This window comes from Colletotrichum lupini, chromosome 10, assembly GCF_023278565.1.
Source record: "Colletotrichum lupini chromosome 10, complete sequence".
NCBI lineage: Eukaryota > Fungi > Ascomycota > Sordariomycetes > Glomerellales > Glomerellaceae > Colletotrichum > Colletotrichum lupini.
Genome location: NC_064673.1, coordinates 2,696,378 through 2,715,666, shown reverse-complemented (window position 1 = coordinate 2,715,666; position 19,289 = coordinate 2,696,378). Strand labels below are relative to the sequence as shown.

Sequence of the window (19,289 nt, the reverse complement as noted above, 5' to 3'; positions counted from 1 at the left end):
AGGATCAGGAGCGGATTTCTTGAGGCAATAGGGTAATCAGCATAGCTTGGACCAAAATGATTTCTCCCCATGTCCAGTTCGTATGATGGACGTGGTAGAAGCAATCCGCGTACGCGCGCAACTTTTCTTTGTTGTATTGGCGTTGGAAACGCTGGGTATCATAGCATATCTTCGTCTTCGTCATAATCGCCGTCCCCACTGCCTCGTTCCTCCTCTTCCTCACGCCTACTGGCTTCCGCGCTAGCGCCAATCTTCCGCACGCCCTCTATGACGCCCAGGAAGAAGCCGCGGCTCTCAGCCAGCTCCATCGCTCCAACTCCCCGTAAACTCATGACGCCGCCTACACCGTCGGACAGGTCCTGTGTACTCTTGCGCATCTTGGCAGATCGCACCTCCTGAAGGTCCTTGAGGAGAGACCTTACCTCGGAAGTTGATGGTATATCGTCGGATGCGTGTGCCAGCAGGACCTCGGCGAGCTCGAACCAGTGGTAGGGGAGCGCATTCGGGGGCGCGTCGGCTGTACATGAGGGCAGGAACGGTGGTGACAGGGTTTCGTCGAGGGTCGCGCCTAGTCGACGGGCATTGCCTCTTGCATCGCCGCGCGCAGGGGGTGGCGGGGGAGCAGAGAAGGCATCGGGGTTGAGTGTCGTTTCTTGATGTACGATCTTGGCGAGGGAGGTTGGATGGAGCCACTGAGGTGGAACGATGTTTGCTCGTCGTTGCTTCTTGAGGAGGAGTGCCAGCCAAAGAGGCAAGTCGACACGTGCCGGGGGTCGCAAGGCTGGAGTTGCACCCTGGGAAAAGCATCGAGAGTTAGCAGAAGGATCTACCCGCGACGCGTCGCGGGGTAAAGTAGAAGGGGCTGCTCCGTTCTTACGCTGAGAAGATCGATGCTTTCTAGCCGCTGACGTGGGACGATTGTGACGAGCTCCATCTCGCACAGAAAAGCCACTTCGGTGGGTACGAGACCCGAGGGGAGAGGCAAAGCCATCGTTGGTTTTCGCAAACAACACCTGTCGCTGCAGCAAGCCCCCGTCGAGGTTTGAAGCTGCAAATCGCCCTACTCGAAAGACGCGTCCAGTTTGGTGGTGCGACGGCGCCGCGGGGTTGCGCACGGAAGCAGCCGGCCCGCTTCGGTGAGATTGTACCTGAAGCTCGGGCTTTTTTGACGACAGGGGCCAGTACTGATAGCAAAGGAGTACGTACCGCTTGGATCGGGGAACCGGGCAGAGCTCCACCCTGCGCTAGGCCCTGGACCCCACTTATCCCCGGAGGAAGACCCACTTTCAACCCGGGTCCTCCGAGCCGTCTACCAGGGTCATGGAGGAGCCCAGCTGTCCAGGCCCCCAGAGCGCGATGGGATTAAGATAAGGTAATGCGCCCTACGTAAGGCTGGGCGATAAGTGAAAAGGCCTGGATGCATAAGAGCTGAGGTTGTTCCTTGCCTTGACCAGCTGAACCCTCCGGGCTGGCCAATTCCAGGCGGGTCCGGACCGCAGTGGTCTAATATGTGAAGAGGTGGCACTGCAATGTTGGATGAATCTGGACTCTCCACATATGCTCGTTATTTTTACTTTTTGTGCTACCAAACATCCATGACCGCGCCAAGCTAGAAATGGGCGGATACATTATGAGTACAAGGGAAGCAACAAAATTCTCGTTCTCGCCAATCGGCGCTCAGTCCGCTCTGTCACGCCAATAGCGCGTCAATGAGATGGCTATTCGAACAAGTGCGACAGGTCACAAGTATTGACGTCCCTCGGCCTCGTTCTCACCTGAGACATCACCTTAGCTAATCGGCCCTGAGAGATCTGTGTCACCTCATCTACTAGGGAAAGGGGACTTCTGCTCCTCAACGGCTGCAACCCTACAGCTGCAGATCTCTCCTCACTCTTCTTTTCCTTCTCCGCGTCGCCTAACCCAACCACTCGAGCCAAAGGTCCCTGGACTTTGAACTTCTGAACTGCTGTCTCGAGCGGGTTGGGCCGGCCCTGTCGTCCCATCTAGAGTTCATTATTGCATTGCCGTTCCGTCACCTGGAAGCTCCACCGACCATCCGGAGGATTATGTCAGTAGACTGTCTAATCGTTCAAAGCAACGATCTAGATTCCTGTTCCGTGGCGGCCGCCGCATGGCCGCAGTCGCTCACGCTCTGATCTTCTTCCTCCGTAATACTCGGGACCGGGCCCAGAGAGCAACAGATAGGCCCAATTCGGAACCTCACGATCAAACTGATTTAGGGCGAGGATATTCTACCAGCAGCTCCCGCTATTCTACTACTAAGTATAGCTACGGCCGCTACACGACTGCCGGTCTCGGGCATATATATAAGCTAGGCTCTACGTAGTTAATATTTAAATAAATTAGACTAATTAGAGGCCGTTAATTAACTTATAGTTAATTAAATTATTTTAGTAAAAAGTACGGTAATCGACGAATTAGCCTAATTTGACATAATTAACGAAGTAGCCTAATTAACTACTTAATTAACTACTTAATTAACTATTTAATTAATTATTAATTACTCTATATAGCCTATGTGGTGGTTTTTTTCCGGCTTTATAGGTATAAAAGATCGACCTTAACGGGATTACGTTTTTAAGGGAAATTATACGATATAGTATATTTTTTAACTATATAATACGCGTAATATATTTTAAGTACGTATTTAACGTAATATAGTAATTTTAATATAAAAACCGCTATTTAATTTAGGATAGGTAAGCTACTACGGCGGCGCCGGCTAGAAAGGTTAATAATAAAAGTTAGCTATAATAGTTAGCTATAATAGTTAGCTATAATAGTCGGCTATAATAGTTAAAAGCGGCCTTCTTTAACTACAGAGGTTCTGAACTTTAATAGCGACGTAGAGGTTTTTAAAAAAAAGGGCTAAATAAGCTAATATTTATTATTCTTTAGAGCTCGTAAAGATTCTTTTTATCCTTATCGTTTCTAATATTACCTAAAGCTACTCTCTATTTAAATTAAATAAATTTACTAAATAAATTTACTAAGTAAATTTACTAAATAAACTTATTAATATATAAACTATTACTTAGATAGTTTACTTTTAGTATATAGTTAGTAATTAGTAAGTTAAAGATGCTCGTTAATAAGTTTACCCCTCTCGGGCTGGGCGCCCTCTTTAGCTAGCTCGACGCTATAGCTATTATAACTAATATAAGTATACCTAAGGATTAGTAAAGTACTTTTTAATAGTACGGAATTCGGCTAGGTAATAATACGAACGCCGTAAATAGCCGGGCTAGTACGGATATTAAAATCTAATATATTAATACTAACTTAGTTATAATAGTTATAATAAACGGGTTAGAAATATATAGGGTTAGGGTAATAAACCGGCGCCTTAAATAGCTCTTATAGGACCCCCCGGGTAATAATAATACTTATATAAAAGAATAGATTATATTAAACCTAGCTACTTACGTAAGTTAGTATTAGGAGGTCCTATGTATATTAAAGTAAGTAAAGCTCGCTTTATAAGCGGCTAGAACTTAGGAGGACTATAGTAAAAAGTTAAGAGCTATTAATAAAAGGGAGATAATAGTCGAGTTAGTTAACTATTTTAGTTAGTAATTAGGTATAGAGCGCATTATACCTAGGTTTCCTTAATACGTAATATACGGTACGGCCCCGGCGGATTGCTCTGTTAGGGGGCTATATAGCCTATAGCCCGTAATTTAGTAACTTCTTTTACTTTAGTCTTATACTTTACTTTAGCCTCGTACTTATTAATAAGTTTATTTATTTCGCTTTTTATTATAGGATTAATATTATAAGCATAATCCTCGTTAGTTAGATCTTATAATATATCTAATTACGTAAAATTACTAGTTAATTAGGATTATAACTTTATAAGCGTTAGTAGCTAAGGAGCCCCTATAAAATTAATCGTATTACCGTTAATTATATTAATTACCTCGTTAGTAATAACTTATTAGTACCTCTACTATATCTCTATATTAAGCTCGTATATATTAAAATTATATATAATCTCGAGGCCTCGTTAAGTAAAAGTAGTCCTACTTAGTACTAGAGGTATTATTAATAATAGCGGTATTAGTACGGGTACTATTTCTATACGTTTAGTAACTTCTTTATACTTAAATATAAAGGGCTCTTATTTAAAAAAGGTACTTTAATTAACGGCTAGCTTTTTTAATTTACTTATTATAACTATTATAATACCTATTATAAAGCCCTATAAGCGACCCTTACTTCGGACTTATAGGGGATTAAATAAGGGGATAGAAGTATTATTATTAGTAATAAGCTCTAAGCGTTACTAAAACTAGTAAAAATAGATCTTTTTTAATAATATTAAAGTACCGTCCTTAATATATTACTAAAGGATATAGTAATAAAATAGCCTATAAGTAGTTCGAATTAAGTAATATACGTACTCTTTTAATAGCTTTTTTAATAAACCTAAATTTAGTTATTTACTTAGCGTACTAAGTTTTTATAAGAGTTATTTAAGGGTATCGTAGTATATATACGGACGTACTCTTTTTTAAAATAATCCTATAGTAATACTTAATACCTTAACTTAGCGACGGGTTTAATAAGCGCTAATTATAGCTACTTAACCTATTTAGAAAATAACTAATTTATTAAATACGGCTTTAAAGTTACTTATATAATAATAGACTCGTACTTTAATACTTATATATAAGGTATTATAACTAGCTAGTCGTAGTAAGTATATTAATAAAAGTTAAGGCTACGAGTACTAAGTAAATAGTATTATAGTTATAAATAGCTTCCCTAAAGCTATGTTTATAAGTCGTAAAATAAATAAGGCTTTAATAATTAATTATAGTTTTATTAAAAAGGGTTTTTAATAAAAATAACTAAAAGCGATTATAAAATCTAATACTAAGTTAATTATTAAAAAAGCTATAAAAAGTCTATCCTTAAGCCTAGCTTAAGTTTATATTATATATAAGTCTCGTTCCTAAATATATTTTTTATTTTTTAAGTCGTCCCTAATTATTTTAATTTAAAATAATTATTTAGCCCCTAAGTTATATTAAATTATTCTAATTTAAAATAATCCTTATTTTATTAATATATAACTTATTTATAGTTTTTTTATTTTACGGGGAGTAGCTGTATTTTTATTTTATTTATATATATAGTATACTTAGCTACTATAACTAGTAGGCTAGCCTCTAAGTTAGTTATATATATTAAGTTATAATATTAGCTTCTCTTTTTAAAGGTCTAGTCCCGTAGACTTATAAATAAATAGTTATAGCCTAAGTTAGGGTCCGTTAAGTTTGTTTTTATAATATTTTAATATTATATTAGGTCGTATTTAAAAATCCGATCCTCGTAAAAGTCGTAATAATAAGATTAAGTATAATTATAAGGCCCTTAGTATTTTTATTAAATATAGGGGTTATGATGCGATACTATATTCTCTTTATTTTTAGTATAACTAGGTATATAAAATAGACTTAACGAATTCTAAATATTATAATAAGTACGTTACTCGGGGTTTATTAAGTTATAATAATAATAATATAACGAACGCTTATAAGTTTTTCTTTTTTTTACCTTTTTTATAAAATACTAATTTATTATAATAAATTATTATTTTAGAGAGTAAAAAAAGATAGAGGTTAAGGAATAGGAGGTTAAAGAGGCTCTAGAGGTCCTATAAACTTAGCTTATAACTACTTTTAATCGTTTATCTTATTTAAAAAAATAGAAGCGATTTTTTAAAGAGCGTAGTTTAGATCTTATTTATTATAAAATATAGTTAGTTAAAGAGTAAAAGGCTAAGGAGAAATTTTTAAAAGTATAAGAGACGCGTATTATAGAGGACTTAGCTACTTAAGGTATTATAAACGAGACTAATTAGTCTTTTTTTAGTACTAGATTTATAAATTTAGGGCTTTTAATTACGAACGAGCCTTCCGGGGCTTAGCTATTTTTTTATAATTATTAAAAAACTATTAAGCGTTTTAGAAGTTATTATATAGTTCTTATATATTCTCCTTATATCCGTAGTTTTTTTATTTAATTAGGAATTCTCGCGTCTTATTCTTAACCCTATAGTTAATAATTCGCTCGATTTTATATTCTAATTAGTTTAGTTTAATAATAATATAATCTTTTATATATAAACCTCTTAGTATAGGCTTAAGTAATAAAATATAAAAAATAGGATAATATTATATCGTATTTAATAATCTTAATTCGTAATTAACTAATAAGATTTTTTTAATAATTTCGAAAGGTTTAAGTTTTTTATAGTTTAATTTATTATTTAATCGTTTTATTTTAATATTATAATAAAGGAAATAAGCGCTATCCTCTTTTTTTAAAAATAGTCCTTTAATTTTTAATCTATTCGCGTTTTTTTATATATATTATTATACGAACTCGAAGTTTAATAAGGCTTATTTATAGATCTTTTTAAGTTTACTTATATTTATTATAGCTTTTACGGCTTATAATCCTTATTATACTTCTTTATATACTATTAATTAAAATCTATAATTAAAGTAAAACGGGGATTCTCTTATACTTTTATTAACTACGCTATTATATACGAACTAAGTTATTAATAAAAATACTACCTAATTATCTTAGTTATAATTTATATAATAACAAAAGTATATTTCGAGGATCTAGTTAATTCTTTTTATCTATTTATTAGTTTATAAATAAAATAATATTAATAGTTTATAATCTATACTAAGTTACGAAATTAGGGATTTTTAAAACTTTAAAATAAATAGCTTATTTCTATTAAAGATAATTTCTTTTAGTAAACTATAGTTCGAAAGTATAACTTTAATAAATATATATACTAGGTCTTTTATAATACTTAATTCTTTATAAAAAATAAAATAACGTATATAATAAGCGAGCTACTTAAATAAGCGAGCTACTTACCCGACCGCGACTATTTTATTTTTTATTTTTTACCTCACGCGACGCTATAATATAATTATAATATTATAAACTAAAAAAACTTAGTTAAACTTAGTAATCTAAGCTATTAAAAAAACCCTAAAACTAAGTATTTAAGTAGTAGCTAAGATCTACTTAGTCCCTCTTAGGACCTTAAGTACTTATTTAAAAAGCATACTTATATAATAAAATATTATACTAAACTCGCAGAAATTAATTATATTTAAAAAAGAGAAGCTAGTTAAGTATATTCTCAACCTAGATTCTTAATCGTTTTCTCTTTATATTAGTAATATAAAAAATATAGTTAATCGACTACTCGCTAACTATAACGCGCCCCTTATTAAAAAGCGCTAGGTTTTTAACTTTATTAAGCGCTAACTATAGCTCCGGACGCGATTTCTTTATAAATATAACTATAAGAGGGCCTAATATAAAAACTTAGATATAATAAACGTATAGTTTCGCCTCGTAATAAATATAATTACGAAATACGGTATCGTAAAGTCTAATATTTATAACTTTAATAAGACTAGCTTTATAATAAGCTAGATTATATCTAGAATAGTTATTATAAGTATAAAAAGGCGTTTAAATACGAAAATAATATAGCTTAGTAATTATAAATAAGTTATAATTATTTAAGTTATTAGCTCGTTAGGCTATAGCGTCCCGCTATATATTATTATTATAAATAAATATTACCTTTCTATTTAGTATATAGAATCCGGTTTATTACGCGATTAAGTTATTATAATATCTAAAAACGGCTAAATAATAAATAAAAGAGGCTTAGATTAGGTAAAATATTTTAAAAAGTATATAAAACTACGTATAAAAGGTTAATATTACCTCCTTATTATTAACGGATACGAAAGTTATTATTCTACGGATTTTAAATTATATTATAAAGAGAATAATATCGTTACTTTTTATATACTAGCTTATTTATTTTATTTATTATAGCCCTTGAATATTAAATATTTTAAGCCTTTAAAAACGGTATATAGCTAAGAAATTAAAAAAAGATATAATAAGGTAATATTTATATTATAAAAGAGGACTTCTTTTTTACGTTTTATAAGGTATTTACGTAAGTAATTACGAAAAAAAAATATTTAAAGAGGATTTAGAGGAGCTAGGCTTATACTTTTAAGTATAGAGAGTATATTATTTAAGCTTAATATAAAGTTATATACTCTAACGCCTCTAGGATCCCTCTTAATAATACTACTAACTTAGACTTTTTGAATACTAAATAATTTAATAAAAGTATTATTATAGTTATAACTTATTAAAACTCGAATTACCTATTATTAAAATAGCTCCCTAATTTTAATTATCGAAGTTATTAAGTATTTATTAAAGGGGGCGCGAGGATTTATATACTAAATTACTTTATTAAAATCGGAGTATTAGATCCTTCGAGAGGAGAATAACCTACTTAGCTAACGCAAGAGGGCTAAGAAAACACGTTTTAAATAAAGAGGAAGTTTTATAATAGCTAACGGAGAAGACTTTTAATTATAAAAAAAAGTAATAACTTAGATCGAAAAAGAAACGTATTAAAATAATAGTCGTTAGCTAAGGACTAAGATAGGTTAATAACGATATAGCGTCTATAAGAATACTAATTATAATACGCGAATATATTAAATTACTAAAGAAATGTTTAAAAAAGAGGATACTAAATAGTTTTAATTAAATCACTTTTCTAAGTGCTATTTTTTAGTTACGAATATAATATAGTTGCGATTAGGTGGGCAGCTCGCTTGTCTAGGTAGCTCGCTTATTATATACGTTATACAAACTTAATAAGTTAATTAACTATAATTAAGATATTATTATATTATATTTTAGTAAATAGTTCTTTAGACTTTAGTAGTTTAATAATAAAGTCCTATATAATTAATTACTATACTTCTATTAGTAATTATAATAGTTATAGCTCGCTATAAGGTTTATATAGGCTATTTTTACTTTTTTTATAAGTTACGTAGTCCTTAATTACTTCCGTAATTTTAATACGTATAGCGGATTTATCGTAGTACTAGCGAATCCGTTTTTACGTTTTAATTACTCCTTAATAACCGTATACTAATATATTATAAATTTTTATAATAAGCTTAGGGGTTATCTTTTTAATGAGGTTAATATTAATCTTTTTAGTTATTATAAAAAGCTTCGTAGTTAGTATAAGGCTACCGTCCTTCTCCTACTTAAAAATAACTTAAGTTTCTTTAAGAACCGTAATTTCGTAATCGGGTCTTTTATTAAAAGCGTCCGCTTTATTATTTTTTAAACCTTTTTAATAAATAATTTGGAAATTATATTTAAATAGGAATTCGCTCTATTTAACTTATTATTTATTTAGATTCTTATTTATTATAAAATTTATAAAGTTTTTATAGTTTATATAAACTATAACTTTATATTTAGTTCTAAATAACTATAGTCTCTATTCTTAAAATACCTTAATAATTACTATTAGTTTTTTATTATAGATTTATTAATTTAACTCTACTCCGTAAAATGCTTTAAAATAAAAATAATATAAATAAAGCTTTTTTTACTTATCTCGTTATCTTAGAACTACTTTTATAACGAAGTTTAAAATATTAGTCTTAATTTTAAAAGGTTTTTAAGGGTTTAGGATTATAATAACTAATTTAGAAACGACTATATTCTTAACCTTAATAAATACTTCCTTATACTTAAGATCCTAAATAAATAGGTTATTTTTTTATATTAAGTTATTAAAAAGTCTAACTATATTAATATAGTTTTTAAAAAATCGTTAATAAAAATTAACGAATCCTAAGAATCCTTATATATCCTTAACGTTTTATAATATAAACTAGTCCCTAACTACTTCTATTTTTAATACTTATATATAGATTTATTTTAATATAATAATATATTTAAAAAAGTTTACTTTTTATATATAGAACTCGTACTTAAAGAGTTTAGTATATAGCTTAGCGTTTTAGAGCTTTTAAAATACTATATAAATATATTTTTTATATATTTTAAAATTAAAAAAAAATAAGAATATTATTAATATAGATAATAATAAAAATATTAACGTACTCTTAGAGTACGTAGTTAATTATTATTTAAAAGGTTATGAAAGTATTAATAAGTCCGAAGGGTATAACGAGGTATTTAAAAAGTCCTTTATAAGTTCGGAATACTATCTTTTATTTATTTCTTTTTTTAATTTAAATTTAGTTAAATACTTCTTTAAAGTCTATAATAATAAACTAGTTAGCTCCGTAAAATAAATCTCTAAGCTTAGTAACAAGTAATAAGGAATAGTAATTCTTTTTTATAATTTTATTAAGTCTTTTATAATTAATAATAAGTCTTAATTTTCCTCCCTTTTTTAGTATAAAAAATAAAGGGAATCCTATAAGAGAATTCGACGGTTAAATATATCCTTTCTCGAGTTTTTTATTAATATATTTATTAAAGTACTCTTATTCTTTTTAATTTATTAAGTATATTAAATAGAACCTAGGTTATATTCTTTTTTTAAATTCGATTTTTATATTCTAATTACTATATTTTAATAACCCTATTTCTTTAGGTTTTATAAATAGTTTTATATATATTTAGTACTTTTTAAATATAGTTTAGAGTTATTATAATCCCCGATCGTTAATATTAGTTATAAACTTCTTATAGTTTTTTATTATTTTAATAAAAGCTATATATTGTATTTATTCTCGTTCTTTAAGAATTCTTAAAAATCCGTTTAAACCCTTTTTCTTTTTAAGTCGTTTAGTAATTAGACTTTTTTAAAGGACCTAGCTAGTAATCTAATTTATTTATAAGTTATATTTTCGTAATTACGAGAGTCCTAGGATAATATCGATATCTCTAATTTTTATAATATTATATTATAATTATTTTTATTAATTATTAATATATATCGAGAGGTATACGGTCTCTTAATTAATATATTTATAATTATAATTAACTCGTTCTCTTTTTACTATTTATAATTAGTATAATTTATTTTTATATACTTATAATAAGTTAAGTTTATTTACTATTTTTAATAAAATATAAGTTTTTTATATACCGCTATTAATAATAGCGTTTAATCTTCGTCTATAAATATTAAAATTAATTTATAAATATGCGTCGTTACGTTATATAATTATATATAAGAACTTTTTTTTTATTTTTACCTCTCGTCGTTTTTTTATAATTAGCTTTTTTAATTTTTTATTATTTATTTCTTTAGACGGGTTTTTTATTCGTATTTTTTTTAATATTCTCTCTAGGCCTTAGTTTTCTTAATATAATAAATCTAGTATTAGTCGTATTTATAGTCTTCCTATTTTATATATTTATTATTAAAATACTTTATAAAAAAGTTAAGGTCTAGTCTAAATATAGCTCTATTATTATCATTAAAGCTTAGTAATATCTAACTAAGTAATTAATCTTTTATATAAATATCTTTAATAGTTTTATTATCGTATTTTCGTAAATAAAAACGATTATTTTATTTAAATATAAAATACTAAAAGTATTTATTATCTAAGTATTCTATCTAAAATAATTCTTTATAAAAGGGGTCTTTAGGGTTAAGTAAAGAGTAATTTTTATTTATATAGGGGGTTATTATAACCTCTTTATATTCTTTAGTTTTATAAAACTAAATAACTTAGTTATTTTTAAATAAATAAATATATTTATATTATAATTTATCGTCGTCCTTTTTAAAACTAATATTATTAATACGAAATAGTACTTTATAATCGATTTTTATTTAAGTATATTATTAAATAACGTCGCGAGGTTTGTCTAAATTATAAAATAATTTTATTTTATTAAAATAAAATAAACTAGTTCCTATTTCGATATCTTCTTTTTTAATCTTAAAATTGATTTTTTTTATTAGTAATTTTAAAGTTAAAAATTGGGTTTTTAAGTACTTTAATTTTATCTTTATATACGAGGTCCTTAAGCTATTTTTTAACCTTATAGATAAATCTTTTTTTAATATTTACTCGTTATATTATATAAATAAACTTAGTTAGTATTTCGTTTGAATTAAGTTTTTTTTAGAACTTAATAAGTTAGTTTTAGTTTATATTATCTCGTTATATTATATATACGAGATTATTTATAATCTTTTTTATATTTAGTCCTTTTTTTTTAAACTTAAGGAGCTACTTTTTTATATTAGCTAGGAGTCTTTACTTAATTCGTCCTTTAAAAAGGTTAAGCGTATTTTTCGTAATAAGGTCCGTTTTATCCTTCTTTTTTATATTTTTATAAATCTAAGAGAGTATAATAATATAATTAATATTATTCTTTTTAAAAATATAGGGTTAATAAGTAAATATCTCCTTTTTTCTTATTACTATTACTAGAGTTTTAATAAATAATAAAGTAGATCGTTTATTACTCTTAGGTTATTTAAGGTATTATTCTATTTATTTTTTATTATTTTAGTAAGTAAGGTAGCTATTATTATAATAAGCTATTTATAAAAATTATTTATAAGGAACTTTTTTATTTATAATATTAGCTCGCTTTTTTAAAATAGGTTAGTATTAAATATACTTAGGTTATTAATAATCTTTAGCTATATATCCTAGCTTATTATAGTTATAATATTTAAAGTCCTTTTTTTATTAAAGTTATTCTTTTTTAGTAATACTAAGGTTTATTAATCTGCTATAGTACCCGGTCGTAGTAGTTATTAGTCTATACTTACGTTTATTATTAGGCTTAGATCGGTTATTCTAAGTATTTTATTTTTTATGTTCGAGGCGTTATTCGTAAAGTTAATTATTAATCTTAACTATTATATTAATATAATTATAAAGTTTATTAAGTTAGTTTTAATAAAAAAGGTTATTTTTAACTTCTTTTTTTAAACTATAATAAAAAGCTATTATAAGTACTTCGTTACCCTAATCGAGCTTAGAAATAATTTATCTAAATTTAAATATATACTTACTAACTAACTTTTTTTATATAAGGGTTATAAGTCTTTATTTAGTAATTCGTTCTTTATTAAGGTTACTAAAGGTTTTTTTAAGTCTTTTTTTAAACTTATTATAGTTATTAAAGATCTTTTTAATATTTTTATTTTAAATATTATATTCGTTTTTAAAATAGTTTTTTATAAAGGGTTCGAACTAAGTAAGAGTATCCTTTTTAAAAAATAAAGCTACGTAATAAACCTTATTTACTTTAATAATAAAAAAGGTTTTATAATAATATAAATAGGCCTTAGTTTAAGTAAGGAATCCTTAAAGAGTATCCGGGGACTCATTATAAAGTTTTAGTTTAGGGTACTTAGTTCTAAGTATTAAAAGTAATTAGGGCGCTATAAACTAAATATAAAGTTACTTATTCTTATTTTTAAATTTAAATATTATATTATATAATTATTAAATAGTAAGTATAACTACCCTAGTAAGCTATGCTATACTATTATTATTAACGGTTAATATATTCGTACTATTTAGTTAGTTTTTTAAAAAATAAACTTATTAAATAGGAGTAATTAAAGTATTATAGCTAACTAGTTATAATAAGTATATTAATAAAAGTTAAAGCTATGAGTATTAAGTAAATAGTATTATAGTTATAAATAGCTTCTTTAAAGCTATATTTATAAGTTATAAAATAAATAAGGTTTTAATAATTAATTATAATTTTATTAAAAAGGGTTCTTAATAAAAATAATTAAAAACGATTATAAAATTTAATATTAAGTTAATTATTAAAAAAGTTATAAAAAGTCTATTTTTAAGTCCGGCTTAAGTTTATATTATATATAAGTCTCGTTCCTAAATATATTTTTTATTTTTTAAGTTGTCCCCGATTATTTTAATTTAAAATAATCGTTCGGCCCCTAAGTTATATTAAATTATTTTAATTTAGAATAATCCTTATTTTATTAGTACGTAACTTATTTATAGTTCTTTTGTTTTGTGGGGAGTAGCTATATCCTTATTTTATTTATATATATAGTATACTTAGCCGCTGTAGCCGGTAGGCTGGCCTCTGGGTTAGTTATATATATTAGGTCGTAATATAAGGATTCGATAATTAATATAGTTAAGTAACCGAAGTACCTAATTCGGTTAACTTAAGTAAGTACGAGTTTCTTATATTACGGCTTAAGCTAGGTATTAATAACGTAATTAACTATTACTATAAGGTACTTAGCAGTTTAAAATTTAAATAATTAGTCGTAGTATATAGCTATTAATTAATTACGGAAGAGATTACTCTAATCCGTAAGGAATTACTAAAAGTAAGGGTTATATATAATTATACTAGTCTCGTCCTTTATAGCCGGGCCGAAGTAACGCCGGGTCTAAGTTAATACGTTAAAATTAACGTATTAATAATAAAGTACGTATAGTACTATTTTAAATTAAGTATTATTATTAAGGGTATTAAGTAAAGTAATCTTGCGATCTATATACGTAACTTATAAAAAGGGAATTTCGTAAGCCTAGAGTAATACTAATAGCTAATTAATAGCCTAACTATAATTAGCTTCTTTTTTATTAAATAAAAAATAGCTCGTAACTTAGAAAGTATAACTATCGTTAGTTACTTTATAAATATTAAATAACGGTATATTAAATCGGTTAGTTTTATATATAGGATTTATTAATAGAATATCCGGATATTATTAAAGTAAGGAAATTATAGTAGTAAGTACGATAAATAAGCTCGTAATATAGCCCGCGTCGTTACGTTAGAAGCGGTACTAGTACTTTATTAAATTACGTAATTAGTTAAATAACTACTTAATAAGGGTCCTACTACTTAATTTATTATAGTAGTAAGTAGCTAATATATTAAGTATATTACGGGCGATAATACTACTATAATCGCTACTTTCTAACCGTAGGCTTAAAAGGATTTAAATAGGTTAAATACCCTTATTTTATTAATTAACGATTTAGTCCTTTTTATTATGTAGTAGCGCGTAATAGTAATACGTAAAAGCGTTAGTATTATTAAATAAGTAATTATAATAATTATAAAAATTACTAACGACGGGATAAAAGAGCTAATTACTACTCAAAAGGCTAATAACGATTTATTAATAATAGTTTATAAACGAGGTTAAGGATTTATAATACTTATTTAAGTAGGTTAATTTTATAAAGCGTTACTATTTTTAATTATAATATAAGCTACGAGTATAATAATAAGTAATAGTAATTAGCGCCCTAGTAGAGGGCTTATATTAAATAATTTAAACTATAAAGCTAGCTTTATAAATAGCCTCGTTAAGTACTACTTTAGCCTTAAGTAAGCTAAAAAAGCGCTAGCTATAAAATAAGTAATTATACTCTACGTAACCGTAATTATCGTAATTAATAATATATTAATAAACGAAGAGATTATTAACTTTATAATTATTCTCTTTTTATAGTATATTAATATTAAAAATAGTTTTAATTAACGGTGGTAGTAACGGTAAGGTTAACGAAGTAGTGGTTATAGGTAGGTAGGTAGGTAGGTAAGTAGGTAAGTAGGTAGGTAAGTGGGTAGGTAAGTGGGTAGGTATGGGCAGCTAGGCTCCGTAGTCGGAGGTAGGGCCTGCCGCAGCCACACTTAGTGGCAGAATAGCGGGAGCTGCTGGCAGAATATCCTCGCCCCTGATTTATCTTCGTGTCATGATGACGAATCACTGCATATTCTCCAACTCGCTGCTCAAAGGCCGCTAATGAAGCACGTTGATTTATACAACAAGAGTCAACAGCGCAATACGAAGGAACAGAAAGAAGGAAGAGAGACACACAAGCCCAAAATTGCAAGGGTACTGCAGTGAGCATCCGCCGCGGCGCCGCCCAACCGCTCTAGCCCTTCCTGCAAGTACAGACCTACGGGAGTACCCCACTGCTATCCTCGACCCTCGTTCAGATCCCAAAACCCCTCGTAGCGGGATTGGGCCGCCCAGATCCGCCTGTTCGGCCGCAGTCGCCTTCTTTGGAACTTCAGCTGCAGCAGTAAAGGCAGTGGCCCTGACGTGGTCTTCTCCTCTTGGATCTTCCATCTTCTCCCACACTGAAGTGGAGCTTTTTGGTTCTATCCTCACCATCGCCAGAGGTTTAACACCGATCATCACATGTGGCAACCGACCCTCGCCTTGATCAGCGTTCGGAGCCGGGACAGTAACACGGACGAATCCATCGCCACTCTTCCCGCTTGGAAGGGCCCTGCCCGTTCTTGTTCTCGAGTCCGGCCCACGCTCGGATATGTTGGCAATTTTGAAGCAATTATCAAGCACTCTTGTTGGTGCCTTGGAACCCCTGACTGCTTTATCGTTCAGCTGAGGCCTACCGTCGCTCGGGAAATCCGGACCGGCGCCAGACGAGCCTTCTAGGGCTTCGGCGCCGCATCCCTTCCCGAAAGAGACTGCTTGTCCGCCCAATTTTCCCCACCGACGCCCGAGAGAGCCTCATCGTCAAACTTTTGTCAGCACGCTGGTAGTTTACCCGAGCAGATAGTCTGCCTGTTCAAGTTTTAGGGATTTTTTCAACTACAACCATGTCGTCCAATTTGTTGAACTTCAACAAACCATGCAACGGATGTCGACGTCGAAAGGTCCGCTGCGATAAGGCCAAGCCATGCCTCAACTGTGTTCGTCATGGCATTTCCTGTGTCTACGACCCCCAGAGGGAGCCCGGCATCCCCAGCCCCGAAAGCCAACAGCAGTTGCAGGAGAGGGTCGACCGACTGGAAAAGGTGATCGAGGAGATGAAGGGCATGTCTGTTCGAGGAGAATCACTCAAGGCGACTAGCAGCTCGTTTCCATCTGCGAGTCCAGCAACAAGTCACTTTGGCGAGTTTTACAACGAACGAGATGAGTCCCTGGCTGGAGATCCTGGGATGCAGGTTTACGACGAGAACGTCTCCTACTATCTTGGTCCCGACTACTGGCTCAACCTCCAAGACGTTGTCTACGAACCAAGATGCCTATTCCGTATCGACTCGGACAAGACGGGCAAAAACCCCGCGAGTCCGTCTTCCTGGCCTATTGGTCGAACACCCGTTCTGGCCGATCTTTCTCATTTACACCTTGAACCCGAAAAGGAAGATATCCTGACCGACCTTTTCCTTGCGCATGTTGAGCCCTACGTTCGGATAGTCCACGAGTCCTACTGGCGGCAGCAAATCACAGATTTCCGAGTGGGCGTCCACAAAATCCCGATAGACGTGGAGGCAGGCATGTTTGCAACCCAAGCCATGACCGTTGCGGCATTGCCGGCAAACCTTATCCAAGAGAGGTTAGGCAAACCAAAGAAGGATCTCCTTCGACACCTGCAGGAAGCTACCCAACTAGCCCTTGAGAGAGCAGATATTTTGCGGAGTAGGAAGCTTTTGGCTTTCTTTGCTCTGCTCTATCATATTGTTCGTTCGGCCACTTTCTCTTACCATCCACTCACAACTCTGAAGATAGTCTTTACTAATTTTCCTAGCAAGCAAAATTCATCACGGGTGATGGAGAGGTTGCAGTTTCTCTCCTCGGATTGGCTGGTCGATTCGGAACAAGACTCGGACTGCACCGAGATCCGAGTCACTATAGCTATTCGCCATGGATAGCAAATATGAGACGCCGAGTCTGGACTCACTTCGAAATCATGGACAACCCGGTGTACAATTTGGAGGGTGCAGACTCTGGCCTGCCATTAATATCCGACGTCCAACCCGCAAAGAATGCAAACGACAGCCAGTGGATGCCGAATCGATTTGCAAAACCAGGCTCTACCCCTCCAGATCAGGATGGAATCACAGACATGTCTTTTGTCTTGATACGACAGCATCTCTTCAGGACGATGCAATCAATAACGCGAAGGAGGAACGACACGAGCCCGGAAGAGCTGAACAGGATAATTGACCAGACTGAGAGCTTTATCAAGGCCAAGTTTATATCCCACGTTGACGGTAGCTCTGCAAGTCATGCAATAATTGTCTCATACTTCAGAACAAGTATGAGAAGCATGCGACTTCTAGTTGAGACCGTTGTGGCTCGACATACGGGTGCTGGTCAAGATGCTGAATTCCGATCGGGGTAAGTTGGAACGTAATTAAAGCTAAGAGGCTTTGACACTTACTAACATTGACAATCTCTAGATTCTATCAAGAGTGTGTAGAAATTCTAGAGGAAGCAGAGCGTGGTGAAGCAGTGGCTCTCCAAAGCCATTGTGGCTGGATCTACAGATGGCCGACGACACCGTTTACGATTTCAAACATTCTCATCGGCCTCGCTCAACAACCAAAACACCCGGTTACGGACCGAGCATGGCGGCAAATGAACATCGTGTTCCGGAGACACAATAACGAGGACATTAGCATGCGCAAGTTTGCTGCTTGGAGGGTTATCGAGGCTCTATGCGACCAGGCTATGCTTTACCACAAGCAGAGATCACACGAAGGAGCGTGGTATGCCCAGAGGCTAGACCAAGTCCAGGCTTTGAATACCGCGCAGGGAAAGGCCTCCCTCTCACTGGAGAATGCGACAGTCGACGACATCCTAGGCGACGTGCAAATGTTTGGGCAAGATGCTTCAGTCTTGGGTGGTCACGGTTATTTTGCAGCTCAGCAGGCACTTGAGCCGTTGGGCTACCCTCCTTGGAATCAGCCACCAACGGGACAATCTCACGGCCAAAGTCAACCGCATCGGCACTCGCATCCTCATCCGCATCAACCACCGTCTGATGATGGCGAAGACATATGAATTCTGGGTGACGCAATCCGTGGGAACAATGAAACTTCTAGAACGGCGTAAAACAAGGATGGTACAAAATTCAATGATCATTGAATGATTCAACTCATGCGACTCTATAGAGGAAAAAGACTACTACCTAACACCTTGAAGCCGTACGATCCCATTCTAGAAGACCAAGACCGTTCGATCCTCGGAAACGGCACGGAAATGTGGATGAGGCCAAGCCGTAATTCCGTGAACACAGGTAAACTGACCTGTGGCCCCCCCGGTTACCTGACCTGACCAAGGAAAAGGGACGTGACCTGAGCGCTCTTCTGATTGGCCCGTGGAAAATAAGTGGGTCCAGCTGACCTAATTCTAAACTGATCTTAAAGTAATCTAGAATTAATTCAGAACTAATTTAGAATTAATTTAGAATTAATTCTATATTATAATTTAAAAATATCAAAATATACTTATTTTAATATAAAAAATATATTCTTTTAAATATATTATAATAATTCATATATGTAATAATTAATTTAGATATAAAAAGTAAGGTTTTGAATTTTGAAAATTTATTTTGAAATATATTTTAAAACTAATTTAGAATTAGTTTAGAATTAATTTA

General features: G+C 31.9%; 3 protein-coding genes across 3 annotated transcripts; 1 reads left to right on the top strand and 2 right to left on the bottom strand.

Annotated features, from left to right (window-relative positions):
• Positions 1-158: 158 nt before the first annotated feature.
• Positions 159-991, bottom strand: CLUP02_17962 (uncharacterized protein; the record flags this gene model as incomplete). Its single annotated transcript, XM_049296866.1, has 2 exons — positions 159-794; positions 878-991. The coding sequence occupies 2 exons, from the start codon at positions 989-991 to the stop codon at positions 159-161; spliced, it is 750 nt and encodes a 249-aa protein (XP_049138090.1).
• Positions 992-1,060: 69 nt separating this feature from the next.
• CLUP02_17961 (uncharacterized protein) lies at positions 1,061-2,003 on the bottom strand (the record flags this gene model as incomplete). The annotated part of the gene is made up of 5 exons (XM_049296865.1): positions 1,061-1,309; positions 1,387-1,503; positions 1,628-1,676; positions 1,745-1,775; positions 1,844-2,003. The coding sequence occupies 5 exons, from the start codon at positions 2,001-2,003 to the stop codon at positions 1,061-1,063; spliced, it is 606 nt and encodes a 201-aa protein (XP_049138089.1).
• An 8,071-nt stretch (positions 2,004-10,074) lies between these two features.
• Positions 10,075-18,985, top strand: CLUP02_17960 (uncharacterized protein; the record flags this gene model as incomplete). Its single annotated transcript, XM_049296864.1, has 11 exons — positions 10,075-10,080; positions 15,566-15,701; positions 15,766-16,019; positions 16,055-16,273; positions 16,334-16,424; positions 16,478-17,361; positions 17,430-18,022; positions 18,085-18,493; positions 18,549-18,749; positions 18,830-18,888; positions 18,967-18,985. The coding sequence occupies 11 exons, from the start codon at positions 10,075-10,077 to the stop codon at positions 18,983-18,985; spliced, it is 2,871 nt and encodes a 956-aa protein (XP_049138088.1).
• Between the last annotated feature and the right edge of the window lie 304 nt (positions 18,986-19,289).